General features: G+C 36.0%; 1 protein-coding gene across 1 annotated transcript in view; it reads left to right on the plus strand.

The window, feature by feature from the left end:
• ascc3 (activating signal cointegrator 1 complex subunit 3) overlaps nucleotides 1-27,837 on the plus strand; it is a 218,019-nt gene that overhangs the window by 114,306 nt on the left and 75,876 nt on the right. The window contains exons 11-13 of the mRNA XM_059507374.1: nucleotides 8,368-8,532; nucleotides 21,061-21,237; nucleotides 21,347-21,418. Coding sequence (XP_059363357.1) covers nucleotides 8,368-8,532; nucleotides 21,061-21,237; nucleotides 21,347-21,418 — 414 coding nt within the window. The remainder of the gene's footprint in view (nucleotides 1-8,367; nucleotides 8,533-21,060; nucleotides 21,238-21,346; nucleotides 21,419-27,837) is intronic.

Consider the following 27,837-nt stretch of genomic DNA (forward strand, 5'->3'; position numbering starts at 1 on the left):
CCATTAATTATGTATTGTCGTATATTTCTTCTTTAAAATGTTGGTTAATGGTGTCAAAATAATTCTGTTTTGTGTCTTGAATGATTACACTCTTAAATATGGCTGACATCAATGGAAAATCTTCTTGTAGATTTATATAATTTAGTTGTCACCAAACCACAGCTGGCTCATTGTGTGGTCAGCACATATACTGGATGTGGGTATGGGTATTCATTTAAACGTTTTGTGTTTATCTAATTAATTTAAAGTCTCACGTAAGCACAAGAGAGCTAGATGTATAGTCTACAGTCTCATTTTTCCCATAATGAATGGTTTCCCAACTATCATATTACATACACAACCAGACAGTGACACCAGCATTTCCTTCATAATTTTTGTCCAAATGCTTCTAAATGTCCTAACATCCCACATCATAACAACAGTGAGAAATACCCAGCCTACCCTCACACAACAGCAGAATATGATTGTCATTCATGTTTGGAGTATGATAAATATGTACTGTATGTTATTACACAGTTAACTTACTGAACCTGGTTCTATAACCAAAGTAGCTACCTGAAATTTTAATTACCAAATTTTAAAAGAGCATCTGGTTGTATGAATTAAGCACTTGATAAACTATGTCACGACCTTCATACATGTAAATTATTAATATGAAAGAAAATAGTAGGGATATAAATCTTTGAAACGTTTCATCACAATTCAGTCTGATATAGATTCCCTTTTTTATTTTATTTGAAAATGCACGTACAGAATGACGCGTCCGATCAGGCACATAAGAACTTAACATTTTTGCTCAAAACTTAATAAAATGTAAAATAATTTGTTTATCATTTCTAGGAGAGATTTGGGGAACAAAGGGAAATATGCATCGGCTTTCAGCCAAAATGATTTGAAAAATATCAGAATATCGGATATCTGCAAAAATCTTATATTGTGCATCCCTACCCTTTTCCCAATTGGAAACAACCACAACTAAAATGTATTTTATAATAATAATAGTAGTTATACTAATACTATTAATAATAATATATATAGATGAAGCTTTACAACAACTAGAGTACCTAATTTCTTGTATATGTCTTAACTGGGATACTCCATGTGGACATTTTAGGGAGTACAGAATACTAAAAGATGTTCTTGAAATGAAAAACTGAAAGACTTTCTTGACAGCTGTTATGATCTCATGTGCGAGTTGACTCCATTTATATATATATATATATATATATATATATATATATATATATATATATAGGGGTGTAACGGTACACATACTTAAAATGAAAAATTTCAGGACATTAGTATTAGTTTTAACACTGAAAAAAAACAAAACATGAATGGACATCTAACGCCTCATGTAATTGCTAAATCAGTGTTTCAAACGTGGAGAGACGTCAATAAAACAGCTTGTAAAAAAAAAATTCCTGTAGCATTTCATTTACCTCAGGAAGTCAACAGTGTCCACTGCTCGTTAGTTCACTATAAATTGTATATATATATATATATATATATATATATATATATATACTGTATATGCAAACATGCTGTATTGAAACTGTACTGAACTGTGATATCAAAACCATTTTTTAATATAAAAATACATAATAAAATACAATTATTTAAATAAATAAATAATGAGTTAATATTGAGTAACTTTTAAGACTTATTTTATTCACTGTATGACCAGTTATTGTGTCTGTTTTTTTATTGTGTCAGCAGTAATAATTCCAAAAAAGCCAAAGCAGGATCATCCTTTGTGTATGCTGAGCAATGCTCAGATTGACAACATGTCAGGAATGCTATGAACAAAGACATCTAGTGTGATATATGAGTGAAATGTTCTAGTGCTGTTATACTTAAAATCTGCGTCTGTCTGTCTGTCTGTCTGTCAGTCAGTCAGTCAGAAGCTGAACTAGTGTTTTGGACCAATTTGTGGAATAAAAGCATTGATATTTCCTACTAAATCATTAAAGTTGCAATGCAACATCTTAAATGTGATCTACTGTTATCTGTCAGCACACATGAGGAACATGGTTCTCTTCCTAACTCACTAATAGACAGTATTTTATTTCTATCAAGAAGTACAAATGCCCTTCTGCTTCCATAACTCAGGGTGTCCCCCAAGGTTCGGTTCTTGGTCTTCTCGTTTTTCATAATCTATAATATTTTTCTATCATTATTTGTCATGGTCACAGTTAGCACTGTTACACTACACAGGTACACTAATTAGATACACTGATATCTTTGTTTGTTCTCTATGTATGCATTATGTAAATATTCAGCTAAACTGTAATGTAACAATGCTTATAAAAAATAAAATAAAAATCTTGATTTTAGCACTTTTAAGAAATACTGACATTTGCGTTTATAGCATCAGAACTCTCTCCAAACCCTCCAAAACGATCAGGAATCTGAGCATCAGATTTGACGTGTGTTTCTGTTTTGAAGCCCACATCAAATACATCCATCACACACATACATAAGCAACTTCACCAAATCAGACACCTCTGCCCCAAAGCTCAAAACATTGTTTCATACAAAAGATGCAGAATTGCAGTAGCTGATTTTTGATTATTTGACCTACTACATCCCTGCATTCCAGTTCATTCATCATTCCTCATTCCAGACTCCTTTGTTTAATTTCTGTCAAACTATGTTCAATCACTGTAATGGAATCTAAACAAAATCATTTCCACTCCTGGTTTCTGGCTGCCTTTTTCTTTTGTCTCTGTCTCCCTTTTTTCCTTTTTCTTGGCTGTCTTTTGAGTAATTTGTTATTTGATAGTTGATTGATTGTACATTGATTGTAGCAACCTTACTCATTCATACGGGCATTATTTGATTTGACCTGTGTCCTGCTGTATGTTCGTTGCAATTTGGAAGTCAAAAGTTTTGAGAATTGCATAAATATTAGTTTTCAAAAAGTTTGCTGCTAAACTGCTTTTAGATCTTTGTTTCAGTTGTTTCTGTGATGTACTGAAATATAATTACAAGCACTTCATATGTTTCAAAGGCTTTTATCGACAATTACATGACATTTATGTAAAGAGTCAGTATTTGCAGTGTTGGCCCTTCTTTTTCAGGACCTCTGGAATTCGACTGGGCATGCTCTCAATCAACTTCTGGGCCAAATCCTGACTGATAGCAACCCATTATTTCATAATCACTTTTTGGAGTTTGTCAGAATTAGTGGGTTTTTGTTTGTCCACCCGCCTCTTGACCACAAGTTCTCAATGGGATTAAGATCTGGGGAGTTTCAGGGCCATGGACCCAAAATTTCAACATTCTGGTCCCCGAGCCACTTAGTTATCACTTTTGCCTTATGGCACGGTGCTCCATCGTGCTGGAAAATGCATTGTTCTTCACCAAACTGTTGTTGGATTGTTGGAAGAAGTTGCTGTTGGAGGGTGTTTTGGTACTTTATTCTTTATTCATGGCTGTGTTTTTGGGCAGAATTGTGAGTGAGCCCACTCCCTTGGATGAGAAGCAACCCCACACATGAATGGTGTCAGGATGCTTTACTGTTGGCATGACACAGGACTGATGGTAGTGCTCACCTTTTCTTCTCCGGACAAGCCTTTTTCCAGATGCCCCAAACAATCGGAAAGGGGCTTCATCTGAGAATATGACTTTGCCCCAGTCCTCAGCAGTACATTCATTATACTTTCTGCAGAAGATCAATCTGTCCCTTATGTTTTTTTTGGAGAGAAGTGGCTTCTTTGCTGCCCTTCTTGACACCAGGCCATCTTCCAAAAGTCTTCGCCTCACTGTGCGTGCAGATGCGCTCACACCTGCCTGCTGCCATTCCTGAGCAAGCTCTGCACTGGTGGCACTCCGATCCCGCAGCTGAATCCTCTTTAGGAGACGATCCTGGCGCTTGCTGGACTTTCTTGGACGCCCTGAAGCCTTCTTTACAAGAATTGAACCTCTTTCCTTGAAGTTCTTGATGATCCTATAAATTGTTGATTTAGGTGCAATCTTAGTAGCCACAATATCCTTGCCTGTGAAGCCATTTTTATCGTCAACATTCTCACCTGAGTTAACAAGACTATTACTGAAATGATCTCAGCAGGTGCTTTAATGACAGCAATGAAATGCAGTGGAAAGGTTTTTTTGGGATTAAGTTAATTTTCATGGCAAAGAAGGACTATGCAATTCATCTGATCACTCTTCATAACATTCTGGAGTATATGCAAATTGCTATTCTAAAAACGTAAGCAGCAATTTTTCCAATTTCCAATATTTATGTAATTCTCAAAACTTTTGGCCACGACTGTAGTTGAATGCACCTTCTGCATTTTAAATCACTTTCTGATTCAGATTTTTGGGTGGCAGTGTTGGAGGGATGCTAAGCAGTCCCAGTAAAATATCTCAGATTGTGGTAGTCTGCTGCATCCTCAACATCTTATCACTCATCAACCCCACATGATGGGGTTTTGCGGCAAAATAAATGCATTCAGCACAGATGATGTATTTGATTTGTTCATAAAACCATTCATAAATCTGATGAGTTGAGGGGAGCAGTAATTGTAGTAAGGGATCACATCTTTTCCTGAAAAATTGCATTATATGTTTGAAATGGCATTCTATTTTTTTTATTTTATTGTATTGTATTATGGCTTTGAGGAGCCATTATCACACCTCAGGACTCCCACAAGGTGATTTTGAAAAACTATTAAAACTGTATGGTGTTTAACAGGGAGAATCAGAGATTCTACGTTGAAGGGATTTCTTGCCTTCTTCCACATGCAAAATCATCCATAAACCTGGTTTTGTGCTCATTAATCCAGGTTTTTGTCAAAAGCTTTCCAAATGACAGCCCTAGTGAACAGTTATTTGTCTCAAAACAGGAGGCCTATGCTTCGTTCACATGGTTGTAGAATACAGTTAAATTCTATTTTATGTTAAATATGACCACATTTTTTTAATTGGTCATTTCTAGGACTCCCATGTTGAGAATGACATTTTCTTAGTGACCCTGTTCTTAGTAAATGGAAACGCAGTGGAGGTTGTCTATCACTTCATACTGTGTGATAGACATTGTGCACTGCACACACATTGTTTACATTATTCTTGGATTTTTAATGTGGGGTTTCAGTAATTCACAGAGATAATTGATAAATGTAGTCACTGTGTATCCTTTTATTTGTGGTCTGTAACTGAAATACTGAAAAATCTGTGGTTAGCCACAAATAATGATTATGTGAATGTAGCCTTACACCCTTTTGTACATCGGGCATGTTGGTTGAGGTGATGTGACGCATTGGCCTGAAGCTCTGGTACATCAAAGCAAACCTTACCAAAAGATTTTGATGATATGTTTTTTCCCTGTTGTGAGAAGTAGCACAAACATGCCAGAAGCAGAATGGGAAGCTTGTCTCCTGTAAAACAGTATGAAGGCTCACGTTGCTACTAGGGATGTCAACGATTAATCGATGATCTATTAGAGGTGCAGTCGATTAAAGCTGTCGATGGTCGGTTAACCGATTTAATGTTGGGCTGCGTGCGGCTCATGCGCAAAACACGCGAGTGAGTGACGGTGACAGTATATAAACGCATCATCATTCATTCACAATGTACAAATTAAGCTTTTAATGTGATTTAAACTTCAAAAGTACATTCAAATAGAAACAACACAAAAGTTATTCAACATGGAACACAATACAAATGTAGTAACTAAGTCATTTCCCCAGATAAATGCTTCATATTGTGCGCTTTGCAGGGCTGCAGGACACAGGACAGAAAGGCTATCCTACAGGTTGTTAATTCGTTCCTATGACTTATGATTTGTGGCAGTTGTCCATGTTTCATTAATTTTTTTCCCTGAATAACCCATAATTTAACTGAAATAAGGAAACAAATTAATAAATCGAACAAATTCTTAATTCATGAAACCATGAATGTTGGTTATATAGAAAATGTTTGAAAATGGTAGAAATCTCATAATCAAATCGTTACATAAAGAGCAAATTGCTCTTTCTTTAAATAAATAGATTGAATTCTAATTAATTTTCTAAGGGATAAAAATCTACCTCTGCTCTAAACTATAGGGAGCACTTTTACATTCCTATAAGGTTAACAACATAGCCCAAACTTAAATTTAATTACTATTTTATTTTATTTTTTAATAATCAACACTCAAAGTATGCAGACATATTAATTGCACATAATGCAGTTTTAAATTAACTTCTAAATGATAACGTTTCTATTTGTTGTTGAAATATAATCATTTACACAGTGTACATCCTAGTTTGCTTCATAACAGATATGTAAACATAAATTAAATAATTAAAACATCACTAACAGTTCAAGTAAAATGTAATATAGTCTAATATTTCGCGAAGTGCTCTTCTCTTGACTTTATTTCTACTAACGAACTAACAAGCTATGGACATTGATGATGTGTCTGAGGTAAAGCTGTTTTATCTTTCCATGGTCAAAGAGAGGAAAAGAGGAAGAGATGATCACGCTGTGTTTGAACCAGAGACAATTTATATGCCACTTCCTCAATCCTCCATTCAACTATAAAAGGAAAACCCGTAACGGCTAAGATGGCGGTTGTATGCACATGTCCCGCCCCTCCCGCTGGAAAGCCAATCATCTGCTTTTAAAAGTCAAGCCGGGAAGCATTTAAACCTATCGTCTGGTTCCACTGACGTATGCGCACAGTTGAGGAACCCTTGCGCATGCGTAGTAAAAGTATAACCTGTGGAAAAAAGGCATTTTAAACCTTATTTTGGAGCAAAGTCATCAAAAATTTTCAGCGATTTTGATCATATTTTACTGCTGTTTCTATACATGCAGTTTTTATGTCCCGGTGACCAGTGAAAGTGCAGTTCTGACTCTCTGCCCATTCTTTTAGATAGGAGCCTGGTCTTAGTCTGAAATAGCTGCCCGGAGGCGTTGCCAAGATGGCGGCCGAGTGTCACGACTTGCCTAAAAGGACTTTGGTTTGAACTGGGGGATTTATATGTGATTGGTCACGCAACATCAAAGAGTGGCAAAATAGCATTTATTGTTTGAATTTCCTGTAAAAAATAAAATAAATAAATAAATAAATTACATAATTTAAAATATGAAGCTTTGTTTCTTATCAAAAGTAATAATATATAAAACTGAACATTTCCAATGAAGTACCGCTCGTGCAGTTGTTAAATCAAAGCTGTATATGTCTGGTACACATGCGTACCGAACCGAATGACCCATACCAAAAATTCTCATTACGAATATGTATACCGTCACACCCCTACAACTAATACACATTTACCCTAATGTGACCAACCTTTATGACTTAATGTATAAATGTGATTTAGTCCTTTCTTTGTGTTTATTTATTACATTTTTTAACTGTAATTGTATAGTTAAGTATTTTTACAAGAATTACAAATGCAGGTAGCTGAGAACCACCAAACAAGAAAACTTAACATTAAGTGCCAAGAATACTAGAGAACAAACCAAATCAGCTTCATATTTGGGAACAGGAAAGGACATCCCGAAGGGAGCTGTAGCTCAGTGATTATGGTACACTCGCATATGTAATGCTTTAGCTTCTTTTGGAGGGATTCTAGCTGTTCATGGGTTCTGGAAAAGTAATCAAACTGGCCAGATTTTGTCTGAAACGTAAGTCATTAGAGATGCATAAACATCATTTTTCAACAAGTCCCTTCACATATTGAGGAGATGTTCAGTTAACTATCACTCACCTTTATAAATGGACCAGTGAGAATGATGGCCTTTTCTGTTCATTTGTCTGATGATGGTGGACGTACTGATGCCAGAGATATTTCTATACCGTAGCCTCTCATTACTTTTTTAAAAACAAACCATGTGTAATTCTCTCGAGAGATATAAAGGACATTCTTTTTAAGAGTTAGCTTCTCACAGACCTAGTTTCCACCAGTCATTTATAAAAGTATTGTTAATGCAAAACAAAAAAGTCCTCCAAGAGAAAGTGAGAAAGAGATACCAGTGTCAAAACACATATATTATCTGTAGATGAATGTTGGTCATATAGAAAATGTTTGAAAATGGTAGAAATCTCATAACATACTTGTACAGTTATCCAGATGGTAGAAGACTAGTCATCCAGAAAATTAATCATTCATCATGTACAGAACATGCATCTGAAGTCGTGGGATCATGACTTGTTGACACAGACTAGAAGAAAATATCTGCAGCACAGCCTCTAGTAAGCATTATTGTTGGTTTATCTTCACATTTGTTTATGTTTAATAGACAGTTTGTATCAAAGCTACTGACAGTATACTGCAGAAATCATGTTACTGGCAAACACCGGGACAAGCTGCTGATAATTCACAGCACATGTTTGTAAGGCCTTAATCATCTAATGACTGTATTGTGTTATAGATGTTGGTGACGACTCCAGAGAAGTGGGATGTGGTGACAAGGAAGAGTGTGGGAGATGTGGCTTTGTCTCAGATCGTCCGACTGCTCATCCTGGATGAAGTTCATCTTCTTCATGAGGATAGAGGGCCTGTTCTGGAGAGCCTGGTGGCCCGGACGTTGCGTCAGGTAACACATTCTGATGTAGCACTCACTGTGTTCAATGTAATTAATGCTTTTATTCAGGAGGAATGCATTCATTTTTTTATATTTCACAATATTACTGTTTTAGTGCATTTTAATCAAATAAATGCAGCCTTGTTAAGGATAAGAGACATTTTACCTACCCAAAAAATTAGTAGTAATGTATATTCATAATATAGATATAATAAAAAAAAATTTTAAGCAATAACAGAAACGTTGTACTGTGTTATCACTTTGCTTTTTTAGCTGAAACTGGATTTGTAACTGTCCAAGGGCAATCCATTTTATTTTCCCACTTTAAAAGTTGTGCAAATCACACAAGAATGTGTTTGCAATTCTTTCCCAATAAAACATTAATATTGATTCAGTGCTACTGGAGTTTGACTGAGAGGCAGGCCTGCATTAATATGTGTTAAACAGTTTCTCATTGTTATATTTGTCTTTGGGCCCTATCATACACCTGGTGCAATGCGACGCATTTTCCCGTCCAACGCCACGTCGTTTAATTAGCAAATGCATTTGTGCACCCATGGGCGTGCTGGTCTAAAAAAAGGTGTGTTCAGGCACATTGCTGGCGCATTGCTATTTTAAGGAGCTAAAAAAAAAATAGACTGCGCCATAGACCAACTCAAACCTAGTCTAAAGTCAATGGCGCAATATTTATTTTTTTATTTAAAGAGCGCGTTGGTAGAAAATGTGCCTCTAGGTGGGTCCACATTGCGCGTTGACTTTGCTTATTACACACAGGGATGAGCATCACACAAACATGCCAAGCGTTCAGCTTTTCCGCCAAAAAAATCCGTCATTTAATTAGCGATCCGCCATGGCATAGTGTTGCATGGTGCACCGATACTTCAAAAGTATCGCGATTCTCGGAAATTAAAAACGTCACGATTCCTAAATTTATTAGTATCGATACTTCAGAGAATGACTGAGACGTATTTCATGTTTGTGTGTGCTACGCACGCTTCCAGTGCCTCCCTATGGACGGCTGTGTGTTTTCTCCTCACGCAAGCAGCAAAAAAGCACTACAGCGAGATGGCTGCATTAGTGGCTTTACTAAACTGATTTGGCTTTACTAAAATGTGTGCATAATCGCATTAAATAGTTTAAATAAGTTGTTCAGATGAACAAAGCACAAGGTTTTCTTGCATAATTAATATTTTAATTTTTGTCCAGACAGTTCATATATAATATTCACATTAATCGGGGATTAAACGTGGAGTTATGTTCTGTATGCTAAATATGAAAACGAGCGTATCTGCACAGCACCAATAACTGCGCTTTGTATCTGCTGATTGCTGATCGAGATTTACATGCTTGGCTCACTGACCCAGTGACCCTGTATACTCATTCATTACGTTCATAAACTAGATGTATCAGTTCATTCAACTCATTCACGAATGAGAATCAGTGAAGGGCGGATTTGTTCACTACATTCAACAAATCATATGCTCTGTCACATCTTAAGTAACTCTTTGACAGGATGAAACCGTTCACAGGGCTGTTCACGAGCTGCGCATGCGCTGCTAATAGCGCCGAGCTCGCGCGCTGCTGTGGAGGGAGGAACTTCAGTGAACGAGAAATAGCCTATATTAAATATTTGGAATATATATTTTCATATTTTATTAAGTTCTTTGATAAGGTTACTATACGAAGGTCTAGTAGCAACGTATCTTCCGTGATGTCCCCGATGCGCGGGTCGGGGTGGGTAAAGAAATTTTACTTTATTTGCAGGCTGGGGCGGGCCAAATAATTTCATAAAAGCAGGACCCGAAGGTTGGAAAAAAAAACGACCCGCGCATCACTAGGCTACATGTGCGAGCACAAATGATACTGGTGCCACCGGTCCACAACTGGTAGAAAAAGATGACGCTCACTAAAGATGACGCTCATTAAAGAGTTTTCTCCTCTGAAAGAAAAGGTCGCACAACTGACAGAATAAGTTACAATATCTGAGATATTGCTGCTAAATTTTACTTGCTTTTTTAACTTGAATGCCATTGCTTAAATTGATATTATTTATCTTTTGACATTTAATCTTCTGAGTTAAGAAACATAGTTTAATATAATCGCTGTTCATATTGTTATTCAAAGTTCAGAATCAAGATAAATTTATTATTCTTATGTTTCTTATGATAACTGAGATAATGCTGTTAAATTTATTCTTTCTTTACCTTGAATGTCATTGCTCTAATTTATTTTTTATATTTTGATATTTCATATTTTGTTCAAATGTTTAATATATCTACTGTTCATATGTTTATTTATTAGTGTGTTATATGATTAGAATGTTGTCCTGGTTTTAAAATAAAGCACAGCAATGATATTTGAGTGTATTTTCCCTTTTCACGAAAAAAGGGAAATATATATAATATAATGTGTGATCGAAATCGCAATTCTTGACTTGGTATCGGTATCGAAACATTAATTTTGGTATCGTGACAACACTACCATGGCATGAGCACATCTCGCTCTTAAAGGGAATGGGAGATGACACTCTGGTTGGTTTCTTGAACGTTATGCCCATTACTCATTAAGAGAATAGGGACAACCCATTCCAAAAATCCGGCCCTGCGCGGACCGTTTTTCTGTCGTTAAAATAGCAAAGGTGGATTTGGACACGCCCTGAGTGCACCTTCGCTGTGCGCTTTACACTGTGTTTAGATTGTTAAAATAGGGCCCTTTGTGTTTTAGGTGGTTTATTATAGTAGCTAAGCTAGAAGCAGTGTGTTGTTCTTTTTTTCTTTTCAATATTGTATTGTTAATTAATAATTAATTAGTTTGTATATAAATTAAATCTACATGTCTCTGGTGAATGAAATATATACATTTCATGTTCTTCCTCTTTTAATATCTCAATATTGGTTATTACAGTAGCAAGTTCATTTTAGACATCCGCTGGGGCAAATTAAAATTTATGGTCTGCATAAGGGGACATTATGTCCAGTCTGGCCTTTGACCTAAAATGAGTTTGTCACATCTACAGTATGTTAAAAGCTTATGGTGTGCTGAAAGAGACTTGAAAATATAATTTTTGTCTGCAATGTAGTAATAGAATAGTAGTATTGTCTTTTCTGCTGATGATTTAGTATTAAATACCTGATAGATACAGGTAGCCCTATAGTTTGTTCATTCACTCATTTGTGGTCCAGTTCCTATGTAATTTCCTTCTCCATTGGATGCATGTGTGTGTATGATTGATAGGACCCCACTGATGGTGATTGACAGTCGCTCTTACTAGAATCACTCTGGCCATTTGGGATATTAGTGTTATTATGCAAATCCTGACAGCTGGAGAGACGACAGCCCGTATTACTGGGTGTCCCATATCCATTTTCCGTTCTGACAAGCCTCAGTCAGGTGTCAATCACACGCAGGATTTTTTTCAGAATAAGCTCCAGCAAAACTCATGTATACTCTGTGACAAACTACACAGCTAAACTACCACAATAATTTTGCCCTTCAAGACTCTTTCATAGGGCAAATTGTCAGAAAATTCAGCTTTCTCATTTACATTGCACATTTCTTCGTTAGGTGAGTTTTACTTTGAGGTCTGGAGCTGAGAGAAGCTTTCAGTAGGACTGAGTGCCGAGTAAGTGAAAGGAAATGACTTCAAGTGATACTGCTGTTTACTGTGTCCACACTCTATTCGTTTGAAGTGCTAACTGATACCAGTTCAGCGAGGCTGTGTGTGCTTTTCTTAAATCCAAACGGAGCTTATTATTGTTGAAGATCATACCATGCACCAGATTTTCAATGTCAGATTTTGTTTCTTTGGCTATAATGAATTCAGTCTTTGCACTTCATTTCAATTTTAAAAGCTAAAAGATAACAAGCTGTTACTTTGGCTAATGTCATGGTGACACATCAGGCAGCAATTAGTGGTAGTGAATTAGAATATTCAGTTCTCTTGGCACCAACATTTTTGCTGCATTAAAGATATTTTGCTTTCAGGTGCTTCTGTACAATGAACTGAAATGGAAGAAATTTTAGTTTCTTGCTTACAAACTAGATGCTTATTTCTTACAACCCCTAATTCTGGCATGTTAGACACTATAGATAAATGTCTATGGCTAATACTCTGAAAGAGGAAGGAATTGTGCTCATTTGAAAAAAAGAAAAAAATAGTATATATATATATATATATATATATATATATATATACACACACACACACACACACACACACACACACACACACACACACACACACACACAGTAATGTTTGTTTATGTTGTTGCCGTTGAAACCGTCTATATAATATATATATACACACACACACACACACACATATATATATATACATATATACACACACACATATATATATATATATATATATATATATACACACACACACATATATATATATATATATATATATATATATATATATATATATAAATATATGTATGCATATATATATATGTGTGTGTATATATATATATATATATATATATATATATATATATATGTGTGTGTGTATATATGTATATATATATATATGTGTGTGTGTGTGTGTGTGTGTGTGTGTATATATATATTATATAGACGGTTTCAACGGCAACAACATAAACAAACATTACTGCGCATGCACGCTTTTGCGGACCTAACTTAACTTCCGGTAGACTTCCAAATAGAATCAATAACAACAGCCAAGTCCCTCTAGAGTGGACATTTTTTGATAACAAACAAAATATGTTTGCCGCGTGGATCAGGCGGACTTAATGAAAATGCAAATTCATTCTTTGCCAGCAGGAGATAGACATAAAGCGCGAGAAATAGAGGTTTCCCCAGTAACAGCTGTAAACAAAGCAGAGCTGGTACGCTCACACGCTGCTTTATCAGGCATACAACACGCAAGTCTTCCTTCAGAAATACAGCGATATAAAAACACCTGTGCCTCGTTTGATATTTAAACATATAAATGTATGGAGTTATTATTATTAAACGTGCAGTACATAACGTTACTCATGTTTATTCAGCGAAGCCTTTTTGAAAATCGATCAGTTTTAAAATTGTGGCGAGTCTCCAAAAATAAATAAATGTATGGGAAACACATCCCGCAGCACAACCACCTGACCCCAACTTCAGTCTACTCATCACCTTGACTTTAACTGCGTTTGTAGACGGCACCGCAGCCAGACCGATATACACAACACAGACCGGAAGTTATCTTAGGTCCAGGCGCGTGTGCCCGATGAAACCGTCTATATGTATATATATATATATATATATATATATATATATATATATATATATATATATATATATATATATATATTAGGGATGGAACAGTTCAACTTACTGTTCAGTTTGTATCACAGTTTTAGAGTCACAGTTTTGGTATGTGTTATGTTTGGGCTACACTGGCAAATAAAAATAAAGAAAATAAGAATAATCTATCTAACTACAAGAAACAGCACAAGTAAATGCAATAGAGTAAAGATACAAATAAAATAGAGTCAAGAGCAGTTAGTGATTTCTTTGTTGTAGCTGTTTGATTAATATTAAGAAAGCACCGTCACTTTAAGAGAATGCACGTTCAGCCGGCTATGTCTGCTATAGGATACTTACCAAGATGGGCATTTTGACATAATTGTTGTGTGAATTTGTCCATTTAAACATAATACTTCAGAGAGAGCTAGATATCTGCACACTTTCTGAGGTGTGGGTTTGCGCACTTCAGATGAGCATACACACAAATCTTCTCACAGGAGGCACACCCTATCATAACCCTAGCCCTAATATAGCCAAAGTTAAAGAGAAGCATGTTAACTAACTGATGACTGTTCCTGATGTCCAAGGAACGTTTTTTTACATTGAGCACAGTATCCTATTAATATAAAATGCCATAGCAACCTTTGTCTGTCGACAACGGTGTTCCCCTGGGCTCAGGCTTAGGACCTTTTCTGTTTGGCCACCTACAAAGTGGAATGTTTTGAGCCACCATAGTAACATTTTGGTTAAGAAGGAACAGTTGAAACAGTTTAACCTAGGGTGCCATATGTAGCTGGCCTTTTTTTATATATCTATATTAAAAGATAAAATGTATAATATTAATACAATAATTGATTTGCAGACAACAGTTTTGACACAATAAAGCTTCCACAACAGTTACATTTAAGCTGTTTTGTTTTAAACTATTTTTTACATTGTAAATTTTGTTCATGTTCATATAGAAACCATGTACAAAATGGTTAAATTTTTGATTTGTTACATGCACAATAGTTTTTTTTCCTTAGAGAAAAAAGAAGTAGAAATGCCACAAAATCAAGAAATCTTACCCCACAACGAAGCAGAAATATTTTCCTGTGTCTCTTATTTTAATTAGGGTATGTGCACAGTAATAGAGCCAAAAGTCAACACAATTTGAAGGTATTCCTGTCTTTAGGAGACTTTGAATTATTGATCTCTGCACAGTAAGCAAGATCGTGGCCTGTGGAAGTAGCAAAATGAGGGGCATCATTAATAAAAGATGGTGGAGGAGATGGAAAACAATGTTGGCTCTTTTTTTCTTCAGGAAGGAAAACAAAAACAAGGTTGATATATTACGGTTGTTGAATCTTCTAGCATCAATTCTGTAATTCAAGGTTTTGCCATTTTTGTTTAGACATTGTCAAATGCTTAGCTTTTTTACATCAAAAAGTTAGTGAAGATTGCGTTTGCTTATTTTAGCTAGGCTGTCAGCCTTAGTGCAGCCTAAAGATAGCACGCATGCACACCCCTGGGAACCAGAATTGATTATGGGATTGTAAAATTATGATTATTTCATACCTCGTCTCACAGGCAAGTACAGGCATATTTAAAGGGGTCATATGATGCCGCTATAAAGAACATTATTTTGTTTATTTGGTGTAATGCAGTGTGTTTATGCAGATAATTATTTTCCACATACTTTACATTACTGTTTCGCCTCTCTTCACCGCCTTCTGAAACACGTAGATTTTTACAAGGCTCATTGGTCTGAAAAGCGAAGGGTGTGGACTAGTCTTAAGTTTTATAAAGAATATCTCTTTGGATTTGAGACTTTAGTCTTTGCAACTTTACAAGTCTTCTTTATGCACTAAGAGCTTGTAACACAAAGAGAAAGGAAAAATTTAAATCACATCATATGACCCCTTTAAGCTGAGCTTAGGGTCATATCCCAGCTCTTTGCATTGACTGTATCTGAGGGTGATATTGGTGTATTAGATGGGAGAAAACACCTTTGTAGACCCATTTGCATTGGCTGTGCACTGGAGAGCACTACGAACAGTGTAATCAACAAAATAATTGGGATATCAAAGAAATAAAAAGCTATTTCTTTTGCTAACATAAATAATGATGTATGATTTCATGGTTAGTAGGGTCAGCATTTTATGTGCATATAGCATTTTTGTTTTTAATGTATCAGAAAAGACTTGCAACCCATTTAAAAATGATAGAAGAAAATACATCTTACTTTTGACCCAAATTCAGCCATTATGTTTTCGAATGTGCTGAAGGCTTCTCAGATTCAGTGATCCTAACACTGGCTATTAGTTTTCACGCATCTGTACACAGTATTTATATGCTGTTACTTTACTCTCCTCAATCACGGTCCTCTTCTGCAAGGGCAGTGAGAGAGATCTCCTCAGCACATCATTACTGTTACCTCACAGACATAAAAGTGCACTCTGCCATGTCATTTATTAAAAGAAAGAGCCTGTCTTTTAAAAGTTGACCGACTATAAAAGTGTCAGATAGTCCTCAAAGGACAAACACAGAGATGAGAGAGTTCTGAAAGCTTTTACTTTATAACCTCTTGAAATGGTGTTTTTCTGAACATTCGGCAGGAAATTTCATCATTCAAATATAAATTATTTCTTAATTACGTGGAACTCTTTCTCTCTCTTTTTCTCTGTCATAATTTTACATATAGTCTTTTCAGATTTCTCATGGGTTATCACAAAAATAAATTACATTTTAAAACGGAATAGTTATTTAAAATTATTGCATTATTTAACAGTATTTTCAGTAAAATAAAAATAATGCAGCCTTGGTGAGCATTAAAAAAAAGTTTCAAAAACATCTTTATTGTCTTAATTACTCCAATCTTTTGGCTAGTAGTATATCATTTGAATCATGTGAATAGATATCTGGATGTAATTTTTTTTTTTTTGTAAATGTAGTGATCTGGATGTATATGTTGTAGAGTTGAAATATAGTTTCACTTTTGACAAAGTATAAGTTACCCCTGAAAATAGTACAGTGCCTTGCAAAAGTTTTCATACAAGTTTGCAATGTTGCAACCTTATTCTAAAATGCATAACTTAAGCAATTTATTTATTTACATTTTTCACATTAGTCTACACACCACACCCCATAGAGAGCTAAAATAAAATAAAATAACATGTTTGTGATAACTTTGCACATTTTATATAAATAAATAAATATCACATTGCATATGTACCCATGGAAGCCCAGACAAGGCATGATCACAAGTCCTGGTTATTCCAGACGACTTCCATGTAGGAATTACAAAAGCCACTATGTTCTTGTGAACCTTCTGTGCAGCAGAAATATTTTTGTAGCCTCCTCCAGATCTTTGCTTCAACCCAGTACTGTCTGTGATCCCTGTCAGTCAGACTCATTGCCACAGAGGAATAAAATTAAACACCTAGACATGCAGTGTACATTTAAAGACATTGGTGAAAGAAGAACTCATGCTAACTTTGCAATAAATCATGAGATCGCATCCTACTAGATATTCCATGGTCAACTGTGAGTGGTATTATTAGAAAGTGAAAGCATTGATATGACCCTGCGATGGCAGCTCTGCTCACTCTGTCAAATATTCTAGAATCCTGATAATACATTTTGAACCACTCTGTATCTATTCCATCATGAGTACTTCAACAGTCAAGGACAATCGAAAAAAGAGTTTTGCGCAATCGCCAATAAAGAAACAAATTCAAAGATTTCACCATCACCGAAGAGGATCTTGACAACACCATTTGTAATGGTATCAAACTTTGGACTCGGTTGTGGCCTCGACAGTAAGAGATGCGATAGACTCTGTACTGACCCCGGCATTGCGTGACCTACATATGGACATACAAGCAACCAACAACTCTGTAAAAGAGCTAAAAGCAGAAGTTGAAAAACTAGCCATCGCCGTGAAAGAGACATGTGACTGGGTCGATTCAGTTCAAGCAGCTACACGTGAGGATAGGAGGGCTGTCAGGAACCTGAGAAAGCAGCTTGAACAACTTACCGATAAAGTGACGAACATGGAATGTAGGAGCAGGAGAAATAACGTGTGACTGGAGGGATTGCCAGAGGGGGCGGAAGGCTCCAATGCAGCTAGCTTCCTCAAAGCTAATTTTCCAAGTGGATTCCTGCACTGAAAGGATGTGATATTGAGATTGAGTGTGCTCATTGCGTTTATGATGGAAGAAAAAGTAACTCCAAGCGGCCGCGTACTCTTATCTTTCGTGTGCTGAGATGACGAGACAGATCAGCAATCCTGAAGGGTGCACGACAGACATACCTGGTGAAATATACGCAGGTTAATGTCATGCCGCTGTTTTTTTTCCTGACTTCAGTCCAGCCACGTTTGCCAGGAGAAGGAACCTCAACCCAGTCCTTGTGAGGATGACAGCACTGGGTCTGCAGCCGTTTCTCTTCAATCCAGTGATAATTAAACTACGGCACAACAGTGAGCAGATGATGTTCGAATCTTCTCAGAAAGCAAAGGATTTTATCAGCTCACTGCCACAGAAGGTGGCATATTAACTGCCCAGGAGAGGAGAATAACAAGGTGGACATGGACACTTAAAGGGTTAGTTCACCCAAATATTAAAATTATGTCATTAATGACTCACCCTCATGTCGTTCCACACCCGTAAGACCTTCATTCATCTTCGGAACACAGTTTAAGATATTTCAGATTTAGTCCGAGAGCTTTCTGTCCCTCCAATGAAACTGTGTGTACGGTATACTGTCCATGTCCAGAAAGGTAATAAAAACATCATCAAAGTAGTCCATGTGACATTAGAGGGTCAGTTAGAATATTTTGAAGAATCGAAAATACATTTTGGTCCAAAAATAACAAAAATTACGACTTTATTCAGCGTTGTCTTCTCTTTCGGGTCTGTTGTGAGTGCGTTCACGACACTGGTGACTGGTGCGCCAAATAACACAGATAACACGTCAGAATATATGGCATAGCCCATTGTCTGGGATTGTCAGTCACTTGCAAACCATTTAAAGATGGTCTTTTAGCCAGTGAAAACCAGTTGGAATAAAAAGCTCTTTCACGTTTTATTTTTTTATATATTTTTTTTTTTTAAAGATTCTTAAAAGCTGGAAAAATAAAGCCATGCCAAGTCTGATTTCAGTATGTTTCATAATTCCTCAAATGTCACCTGAAGCATGAGAGAAGGCCATTGGCGTGCTGCAGGCTGGTGTATCTTGTGCCAGTTTTGCCAGACACTATGAAGTGAATCCGTGTTCAGACTATAAAGTATCAGTAAACCAGCATGACAGATGGCCATCCAGGTCTAGTTGTCTTTGGGTGACCATGCTAGTGCAGGATGGACACATAAGGGTGATCCAGATACGTGACCCTTCTGCCTGCCACAGGCCAGCATCATTATGAGCTCCTTCTGAGGAAATGGGATAACATCCAGCAACTATAGATGTGGCACACTGTCTCTGTGCACAAGAGAAGCCTCTTTTTTATATATATTCTTAGTTGTGTTTGCTAAAACAAGTTTCAATGTTATTGTTATTTCTGATGCTTAGAGGTGACCAATTCTAAGTTCACGATCACTAAGTTTTAACACATCACTCATCCTAGCTGTTTGTAATGTCTGGAAGTCCATTTCTGCCACAGAAAAAAAAAAAAAAACAGAAATGAAGAAAAATTTAAGGGATTCCTACGATGCATGCATGTGCATTCCTCTGCTTGTAAACTAGGCTTAGTGCATGCGTGTTCCACATCAGAACGCTGGCTCCTGCGTCAGCAGCTACACACGTGTCATGGCACTCTATTAGTTTCTAGTTTCTATTTTTGTTTTCTTTGTGCACAAAAATATTCTTGTAGCTTAAGATCAAACCACTGATGTAATTTTATCAAAAATATCTTCATTTGTGTTCTGAAGATGAACAAAAAGGTCTTTGGGACAACATGTGGGTGATTAATCAATGACAGAATTTTTCACTTTTGGGTGAACTATCCCTTTAAGTTCAAAATAGGAAATCAAGTCACATTTTGGAATATAAGTTTGAGCCATAAAGACACAATTGCAAGACCTAATGTCACAGTTATGAGAAATAAAGTAAATATTTATGGAAACTAAGGGCACAGTTGCAGGATATAAAGTCACAGCTGGTATATATAAAGTCACACTGTGAGACAGAAGGTCCCAGTTAATTAAACTGAAGGCTGTGTCTATTTGATAAAAATACAGTAAAAACAGTAATTCAAGGGAAATATTCCAAAGACATTTTTACTGCTTTTTATCTACTCAAAGACTTATTGCTGCTTAAAAGCCAGACTAAATTATGGCTGCCTCTTTGCAGTGTTAATTTGGCATTAGGGCACCATATAAATACCACTGAAATGCATGCAGTACCATAGTGTGTATCAGCTGTCTAACAATCACTGTCCAGTTCACCATTTAAACAGTGTCTTTAGTGATTCTGTTGTGTGCTTAAAATATATGCTCAGTGTTTTTTGCTTTAGTTGAACCCTAACACAACAGAAGAATGTGTGTATGACACGAGACGTCAGTTTTCCATAGCTGTGGTTCATAAGGTCATCAAATGGCCGCTCTAGCAGAGGTGATCTGAGCTCTCACTGAGCCTGAGAGAAGGATTCTCTATGAGTCTTTTCATCATTCTCCTTACCCACAAATAGGGACTAGCTGTGTGATATCTAGATTACCTGGACAGACAGCTACTGCATCATATTAAAGGCCTTACCAATCTTAGCTGTCAGCCGCACCGCAGGAGGAGCACAGATAGCACGGCTGCCTCTCTCTCCGTCTCAGACGCACAGACTGTCGTTAGTTTTGAGTTGTTTATTTTTCAAAACATTAATTCTGGCTGCACAATAGCACATCTGGCTGTGGGAGAGTTGTGATACTTGTCAAAAGAAGGATTACTGTGACTGCTGTCAGATACTGTCACCTGTACCTCATTATATAATTGCAGCGTTGGATGTAAATATGAACATATTTTACCTGTAAGAATAGTTGTTCTGAAACTCAAAATCAGCTGCCTTGCTAGATAGCAATTTTTGGCATCATAGCCCTAACATTTATATATATATATATATATATATATATATATATATATATGTGTGTGTATATATGTGTGTATATATATGTGTATATATAAAATCACTGAGTTACTATTAAAGTTTTTATTTATATGTTTTGAATAGGTTTTTACTTTATATTTTTTTTTCGGGTTTCATTAATTTTTGTTTTATATATATATAAAACCCTGCACTCAAACCCTGTATCCATCTTTCTCTAGGTGGAGTCGACCCAGAGCATGATTCGAATACTTGGTCTCTCAGCAACTCTGCCGAATTACTTGGATGTGGCGTCTTTCTTGCATGTGAACCCTTGCATTGGATTGTTTTACTTTGACGGTCGTTTCCGACCTGTTCCACTTGGACAGAGCTTTGTTGGCGTCAAGACTACAAATAAGGTACCCAGCAGCCAATAAATCTCCAGCTATGCCAAATACAAAGACTTTTTCAGTCATGTTTTAGTCAGAAATATGAAGTGTCATTGTAATTGTTATGTTCTCGTCACAGGTCCAGCAGCTACATGACATGGAGGAGGTTTGTTATGAGAAGGTCCTGAAGCAGATCAGAGCGGGTCACCAGGTAATGTCAATGTGTGCTGAAGACCTTTTTCTCATTTCACAGACTGTATATATTAATTATGACTGAAGTGTTGGGTTTTGTAAAGTGTCAAGGACACAAAGGAGGTTGTATTGTGATCTCACTCAGTCCCGTTCCCGTGTCACCCTGAATTAGATCTAAACTTAGCTGCTTTCAAACTAAAGATTCTGGGAACTAAGAATGAGCAAGACTAATACAATCCTGTGGTGGTACAATCTTGTGATGAAATAGAAGTAGCAACAGATATTTTCAATAGAGCTAAAATACTGTAAAATACTGTTAAATGTAAAAAAATAAAAATAAATGTTAAGTTCAGTTCATGTTTCTAAATATATATAAGGTGGTGGTTTATCCAGCAGTTGTTGATTAGATTTGGAGATGTGGGTAAAATTGGAGGCAGATAAACATGAGTTTGAAGGGAAGGACTAAATGATTGGAGATGTCCTGCATACGTCACCTGAGAGAGGTCTGTCTTTTTTACACAAAGATGAAATGACAAATATGAAATATGTTTTGATAAAAATCACAAGGTCAAAAAACAAGCAGTATATGCATGTCCAAAATATTCACAATGAGATCAGTAACATCCCTTTAGAAAAAAAGATGCTTTTTTTGGCTCAGTTTCACCAATGACAGCAATTCCAAACAAAGCCTCTGCAGAACTTTGAGTTTATAAAACTCAATAAACTTTCCGAATTTATTACTGAGTGAATATTTTTTTAAATGAATCAAGTACGCCAATGATTCGGTGACTTATTCATAATGATTCATAAAGAAGTAATTTGCTTTGTTGCCACCTACAAATTGAAATGGCTGGCTGGATGACACAGTTTCAGACTCAGACAGCCCATAACAAACTGGCTGCATATTTTCTTTTCAGCTTTTCTGAGCTGGCAGACAGACTAGAAACCTAACTAAATACAAGAAAGCATTTTTTTTTTTTTTTTTAGATTGCAATGTTACAATATTACAATGTAAAATGATTTTAGCCCCCTTTTTTGCACAAAATATAGCATAGCCTATGGATGTGTAAACAACAACAAAAAGTAAATAAATTAGTTTAAATAAATTGTACAACCAAGTTGATTTTACTTCAAATAATATCAAATTTATTTATAAAAAAAATAGGTTCTGCAATGCCTTGGATGTAAAATGCTAGTGTTTTGCAAGAATAATATAAATGGATTAGTTCATCTACTCCAAACACAGAGGATGTTTTCATCCGTGTAACGCCAGGATGAGGGATGTGAGGATGGTATTTGAAACTGTCAAGCTCCAAAAAGCACATAAAAGTAATTTAATATAATAGCCCATATAATGTATGCCATATATAATTTTTTCCCTTACCTGAAACCCCCATCCTCTACCCATAAATCCTAACACACATACCCCTCTTCCTAGTCCAAATCACAAACCTCACCTTATTCTGAAACCCAATCCTACAGAAGAAGTCAACACATGTTGGCAGTGTTGGTCCTGATCTGTTGATTGGTTCAGTAACTAAAAATAACAACATGTGAGAAAAGTTGGGTTTGTTATGTTCAGAGGACAGAGTGTCAGCGGAATGGGAAGTTGTGACCTCATTGTGGAGGATGTGAGAGAAGAGCCCTGATCATATACCTCATTCTTGCATGTCCACATGCAGTATGTATTGCTGTCTTTGATCTGTGCACCTGATCGTCATTTGTCTTTTTGAGTATGTTCAGGAAGTGTCTTCTCAAGGAGAAACACAATGAAAGGCCGTGAGCAAGGCCTTCTCGGGAAGGTTTTGCGGTTTAATTGAAAATCATCATTCCTGTGTTCCAGTGTTGAAGGTCACAGGCTCTGCGGTAGCTGTGGTATATTGTGCCCTGTGCATCGTCCTGAACTCAATTTCTAAATCTCATAAATCTCCAAACAACCCCACCACATAACCTCCCTCTTTGCAAATGCTCTGTGTGTCTCACACTCCCGTCTTCTGTTTGATTTATTTGCAATTTTTGGTGTGGTTTTTAGATTCTGTCCATATTCTTTCTTGATCTTAAGGTTAGATGAGTTATACAATTAACTTCTTCTTCTGGTCGTGGACATAAGTGTAGTATACATGGTCTGATCTAATCTTACATTGTCCACCACTTTGGAGGATTTTTTAGTTAAAAGACATGCCACATACAGCAGCCCAAAAAGAATTTGGACACAAAAACCACACTTAAAAATTCTGAATGCCATTGGATTAGATAAAATAAAAATTCAAATAATGTGATTTTATTTTAAATGAAGATCGCACTTTGCAAATCTCAAAATACATAAATAAGCAAATAAATAAAAATAATAAATAATAATGATAATAGTAAGGTTTTAAGAAAAAAACATACAGTTTGAAATGACAAATATTTCTTACTATGTACACTTTGCAATATTGTACAATTTACATTAATTTGTGTGTGAAATAGTTTTTCAAACAAAATCAAGTAAAATATAATGGCTTAAAAAAATGTCATATTGTTTAAAGGGGTCATATGGCGTTACTAAAAAGAACATTATTTTGTGTAATGTTTATGCGGTTTAGGGTTAAAAAAAAACTAGGGATGCACCGGTTGACCAGCCATAAATCGGAACCAGACAGTTTTTGCATACGCGATCGGCAATTGGCCGGTTTTTGGTCTTTTTTTTTTTTGCCAATTTTTCCGGAAGTACGCCCGCGTGCACAGACTACATTGTAATCATTCGCTATGTCATTTGTGTGGAAGTATTTCAAAATTTGTGCGCAGGACACGGGCAGCCGTTCAACACTGGAAGTGCAGAGCTACACGTCTGAGGCACAGATAGCAGGAAGCGAACAGCTGTTGTTGTACTGGCGTACAAAATATGAGTCCCTTTCCTGCTCACTGAAGCCAGGGGGTAGGGTTTCATATTTTATTGTAGCATCCCTGGGCGCCGCCATTGGCTAGCGGACCCCCACCTGCTGTTAGCATTCCTTTGACTCCCATTCATTTTGGCGTCACTTTGACAGCGAATAACTTTACATCTGAGGCGTTTAAAGACTCCATTTGTCCATTCATTATTTCTAAAGAAACACGAAAATTTATAAAAGGCCCCATTACCTTGTATCTTATGTTGTGGCCCCGTAGAAGCAGTTTTTGTAAAAATAGGCTAACGATTGCATCATAACCTGCGACTCTCTGTCGCACAGTAGAGAAATTACCGTATGGACAGGAGGAGAAGCTCGCAGGCAATCTTTACTGTCTATGAGACTATCAGGGGGACGTGGAAGCATGAAGTCAAGGGAGAAGCCTATAGAGAGTCCATAAAAGCAACGGGACAAAATTATTCAACAACGTCTGCAAGATTCGGTGGGTGATTCAGATTTCTCTTGGCACAGCGATTAGAAGTCTTACAATTGTCAGACAGGTTGCTCATGTGACATCTACGTCATCAAGCTCAGTTTGAGTCTGCACAGTACGCTCGACCTCCAGGAAGTGCATGCTTCTATTTGACTTCACTTGTCTCCGTTGAATCCAATGGGGTCGCTGTGTCCATTTCTTTTACTGTCTATGACTGAAGCTGCGCGAGTGTACTGAGACAGTGAAGAGATGTTCAGCTCAACTTCTCACGTGTTGGATGAGAAACCAAACGGACTAAACTGTGACAAAACTGAAATGCTTTCTTTTTTTTTTTTGTAAAGTAGAACTTACATACACATTTGAAAAGCCAGAAGTAAACATCAGTTCTGTATAGGATGATTATTTTTATTTTACCTTAAAATTACATCGACTTAATTTGATTTAAAAATCACCTGCTGTAGCACACTGAAAAAAAAGTTTGATTCATCCAATTAAAAAATTGTAGGGTAATTCGCCTACAAAAAACGACCCGTTTGGACTACATCCCTCTAGTTCCTGCAGTAATGACGTCACTAAAACTGTTTTTTTGACTAACCTCTGCCCACATGAATACACAAAAGGGGGCGTGAAGAAGATAGGTGAATTATGTGAAAAATACTGTGTTTTTTTACATGCAAAACATGAACACATGTTATATTGCACACTGTAAACACAATCAAAGCTTCAAAAAAGCACGAAAAACGGGACCTTTAACATTTTGGAATAATGTATTTATATAGCATACTTTTATTTAGTCTCACTGGTAAAGACCTTTATAAAAAAACAAAACATTTGAAAATTAAAATACTGAATGCCGATTAAGAATCCTCTTATTGAATATGTGTTGATTGTGGTGTTTGGACTGTAGAACTATGCAGTTATTGCCTTAAATTTCACATGGTTACAGTTAATGTTTTAATTTAAGGTCAGTTCTATGTAGTTCCAACCCAATTCAAATACAAAAGCTGAATGCTGATGTCTGTACCATCTATGTTTGTATTAAATGTAGTCTAATTACTGTGCAGTTACTGCCGTTCATTTCAGATGGTTATGGTTATTGTTTTCAATAGCTAAAAGCCAGTTTGGCCTATTAAATACCAAATAAACATCTTTTTTATGCACTTTCCTTCTTTAAAATTTAAACAAAAAATCGGTATCGGAATTGGTCAGTTTGCTTGTTAAAATTATCGGAATCAGCCATGAAAAATCATGATTGTGCATCCCTAAAAAAAAAACATTATTTTCTGCATAATGTATATTATTGTTGCTCCTCTATGCCCCGCCTTTCTGCAATGCATAGATTTTTACAAAGCTTATCATTCTGGAAAGCGAGGTGTGCCCTGCTTGGCCAGCTGTCAAATGAAAAGATAAACACTGTGGTTAAAATATTTAATATTCACAGATGAAAATTTAGTAGCCTACTTATAAAGTTATGTTTGTTTCTTAGAACGAATTAAACCGAATAAAGCACACACCTACTTTGTTATTCGTTACCTGTCCATTATTTTGACAGATAACTACTTGGGGAAAAGATATCTGTCTGTACACTGATTAAGAAATTGTTGCGTGTTTTATAAATGATTTCCATTATTTTAGTAAAACGTGAGACACTGAATAATTTCGCTCCCATTATTTAGGCCAAACTAAAACAAGAAACGACTAAATTAAACTTGGCCATGATTTAGCTAAATCATTGAAACTGAAAAGAATGGACGGATTAATAAAATGTCCTCAAGTTTAAACACAAGTTCTCCCATTATAATCAACAAAGTGCACACAATGTAAAAAAGACTTCAGTGCTTTTAAATGGAGCCTTCTTTACTTGCTTTCATACAATTTAAGTTAAACTCAAAAAAAAGAAAAGAAAATTGAGCCTCGTTTAAATGCAGGAGTGTTTTCTATTCCTTAAAATAACGGAGTGCAAAATGTGCATGGTGCGGATGATGATGAGTTTGATGCACAACATTTATTGTTATTTGTCTACATATTTTTTCTTCATTACAAATCTTTTTTTGGTTTTATTTTGTATCATTACATGTAAAAATAATTAACTTTGTAATGCATATGCAAATGTGAAACTGCAATCTTATTCACAGTCTATAGCATTTTATAATTATTTGTACAATAATATCTAACTTAACCTGCTTTGTATCTTTATTATTTAATGTAAAAGAGATTTATTTAAACAATCAAATCAATAAATTGGAATTGGAAATGTAAAATAGCCTTTAACCCTCTGGAGTCGATCCCCGCATATACGCGTTATGAGACATTTTTCTCCTGATAACTCCGGAAAGAACTTAAATTACACTTTTTTGTAATTTAATTTACACAGTTTTGATCGTACAGATAAGAGCAATACATCAGTCGAATCTGTAAAGGGTCAACTTTTATTTTTATAAAAGACATAATAATAACAAAACTTTCTGCATTTATAAAATAAAGATAAGAAACAAGGTGTGGTGTCTGCAGCCTTGGTCTGCGGTGATCTTCATTTAGAAACGCATCATTAAAATGAACTGTAACTCAATTAAATATTTAACGAAGAGACATGAGCGATATATCTATAGAAAGCTTGACATGTCTACTTTTAAACTAAACAAGTGCTGCTGAAAACAAATATTCTGTGATAAAGTAATCCATATGAAAACAACACGATGTCCAGTCTATGCGCCCACGACCCAGTGCTGAACGCGCTATTGAGATTACAAAGTTTTACTGAAGTGCGCGGCTTGTAAACGCCCTTACAACAGAAAACACTCTTTGCTTTGCGATTAGAGGAATAAGACATAATTCACCCCAAGAAGATGTGATGAGGATTACCTCAGTATTTGAGTTTTGGATTTCCTCAGAAAAAAAAGAATGAAGCGCTTTATTCAGCAGAGATCAAGTCTTTTTTATGTATATACTTGTACTAGTTTTCACATAACATGTAAACATTATACTAGTTAGACTTTTTCCAAACTATAATTCCTGACTAAATGTATAATCAAGTGAAACATTATGAAGTTTCAATAACAATATACACTATATCATTCA

Source organism: Carassius carassius, chromosome 24, assembly GCF_963082965.1.
Source record: "Carassius carassius chromosome 24, fCarCar2.1, whole genome shotgun sequence".
NCBI classification, from domain to species: domain Eukaryota; kingdom Metazoa; phylum Chordata; class Actinopteri; order Cypriniformes; family Cyprinidae; genus Carassius; species Carassius carassius.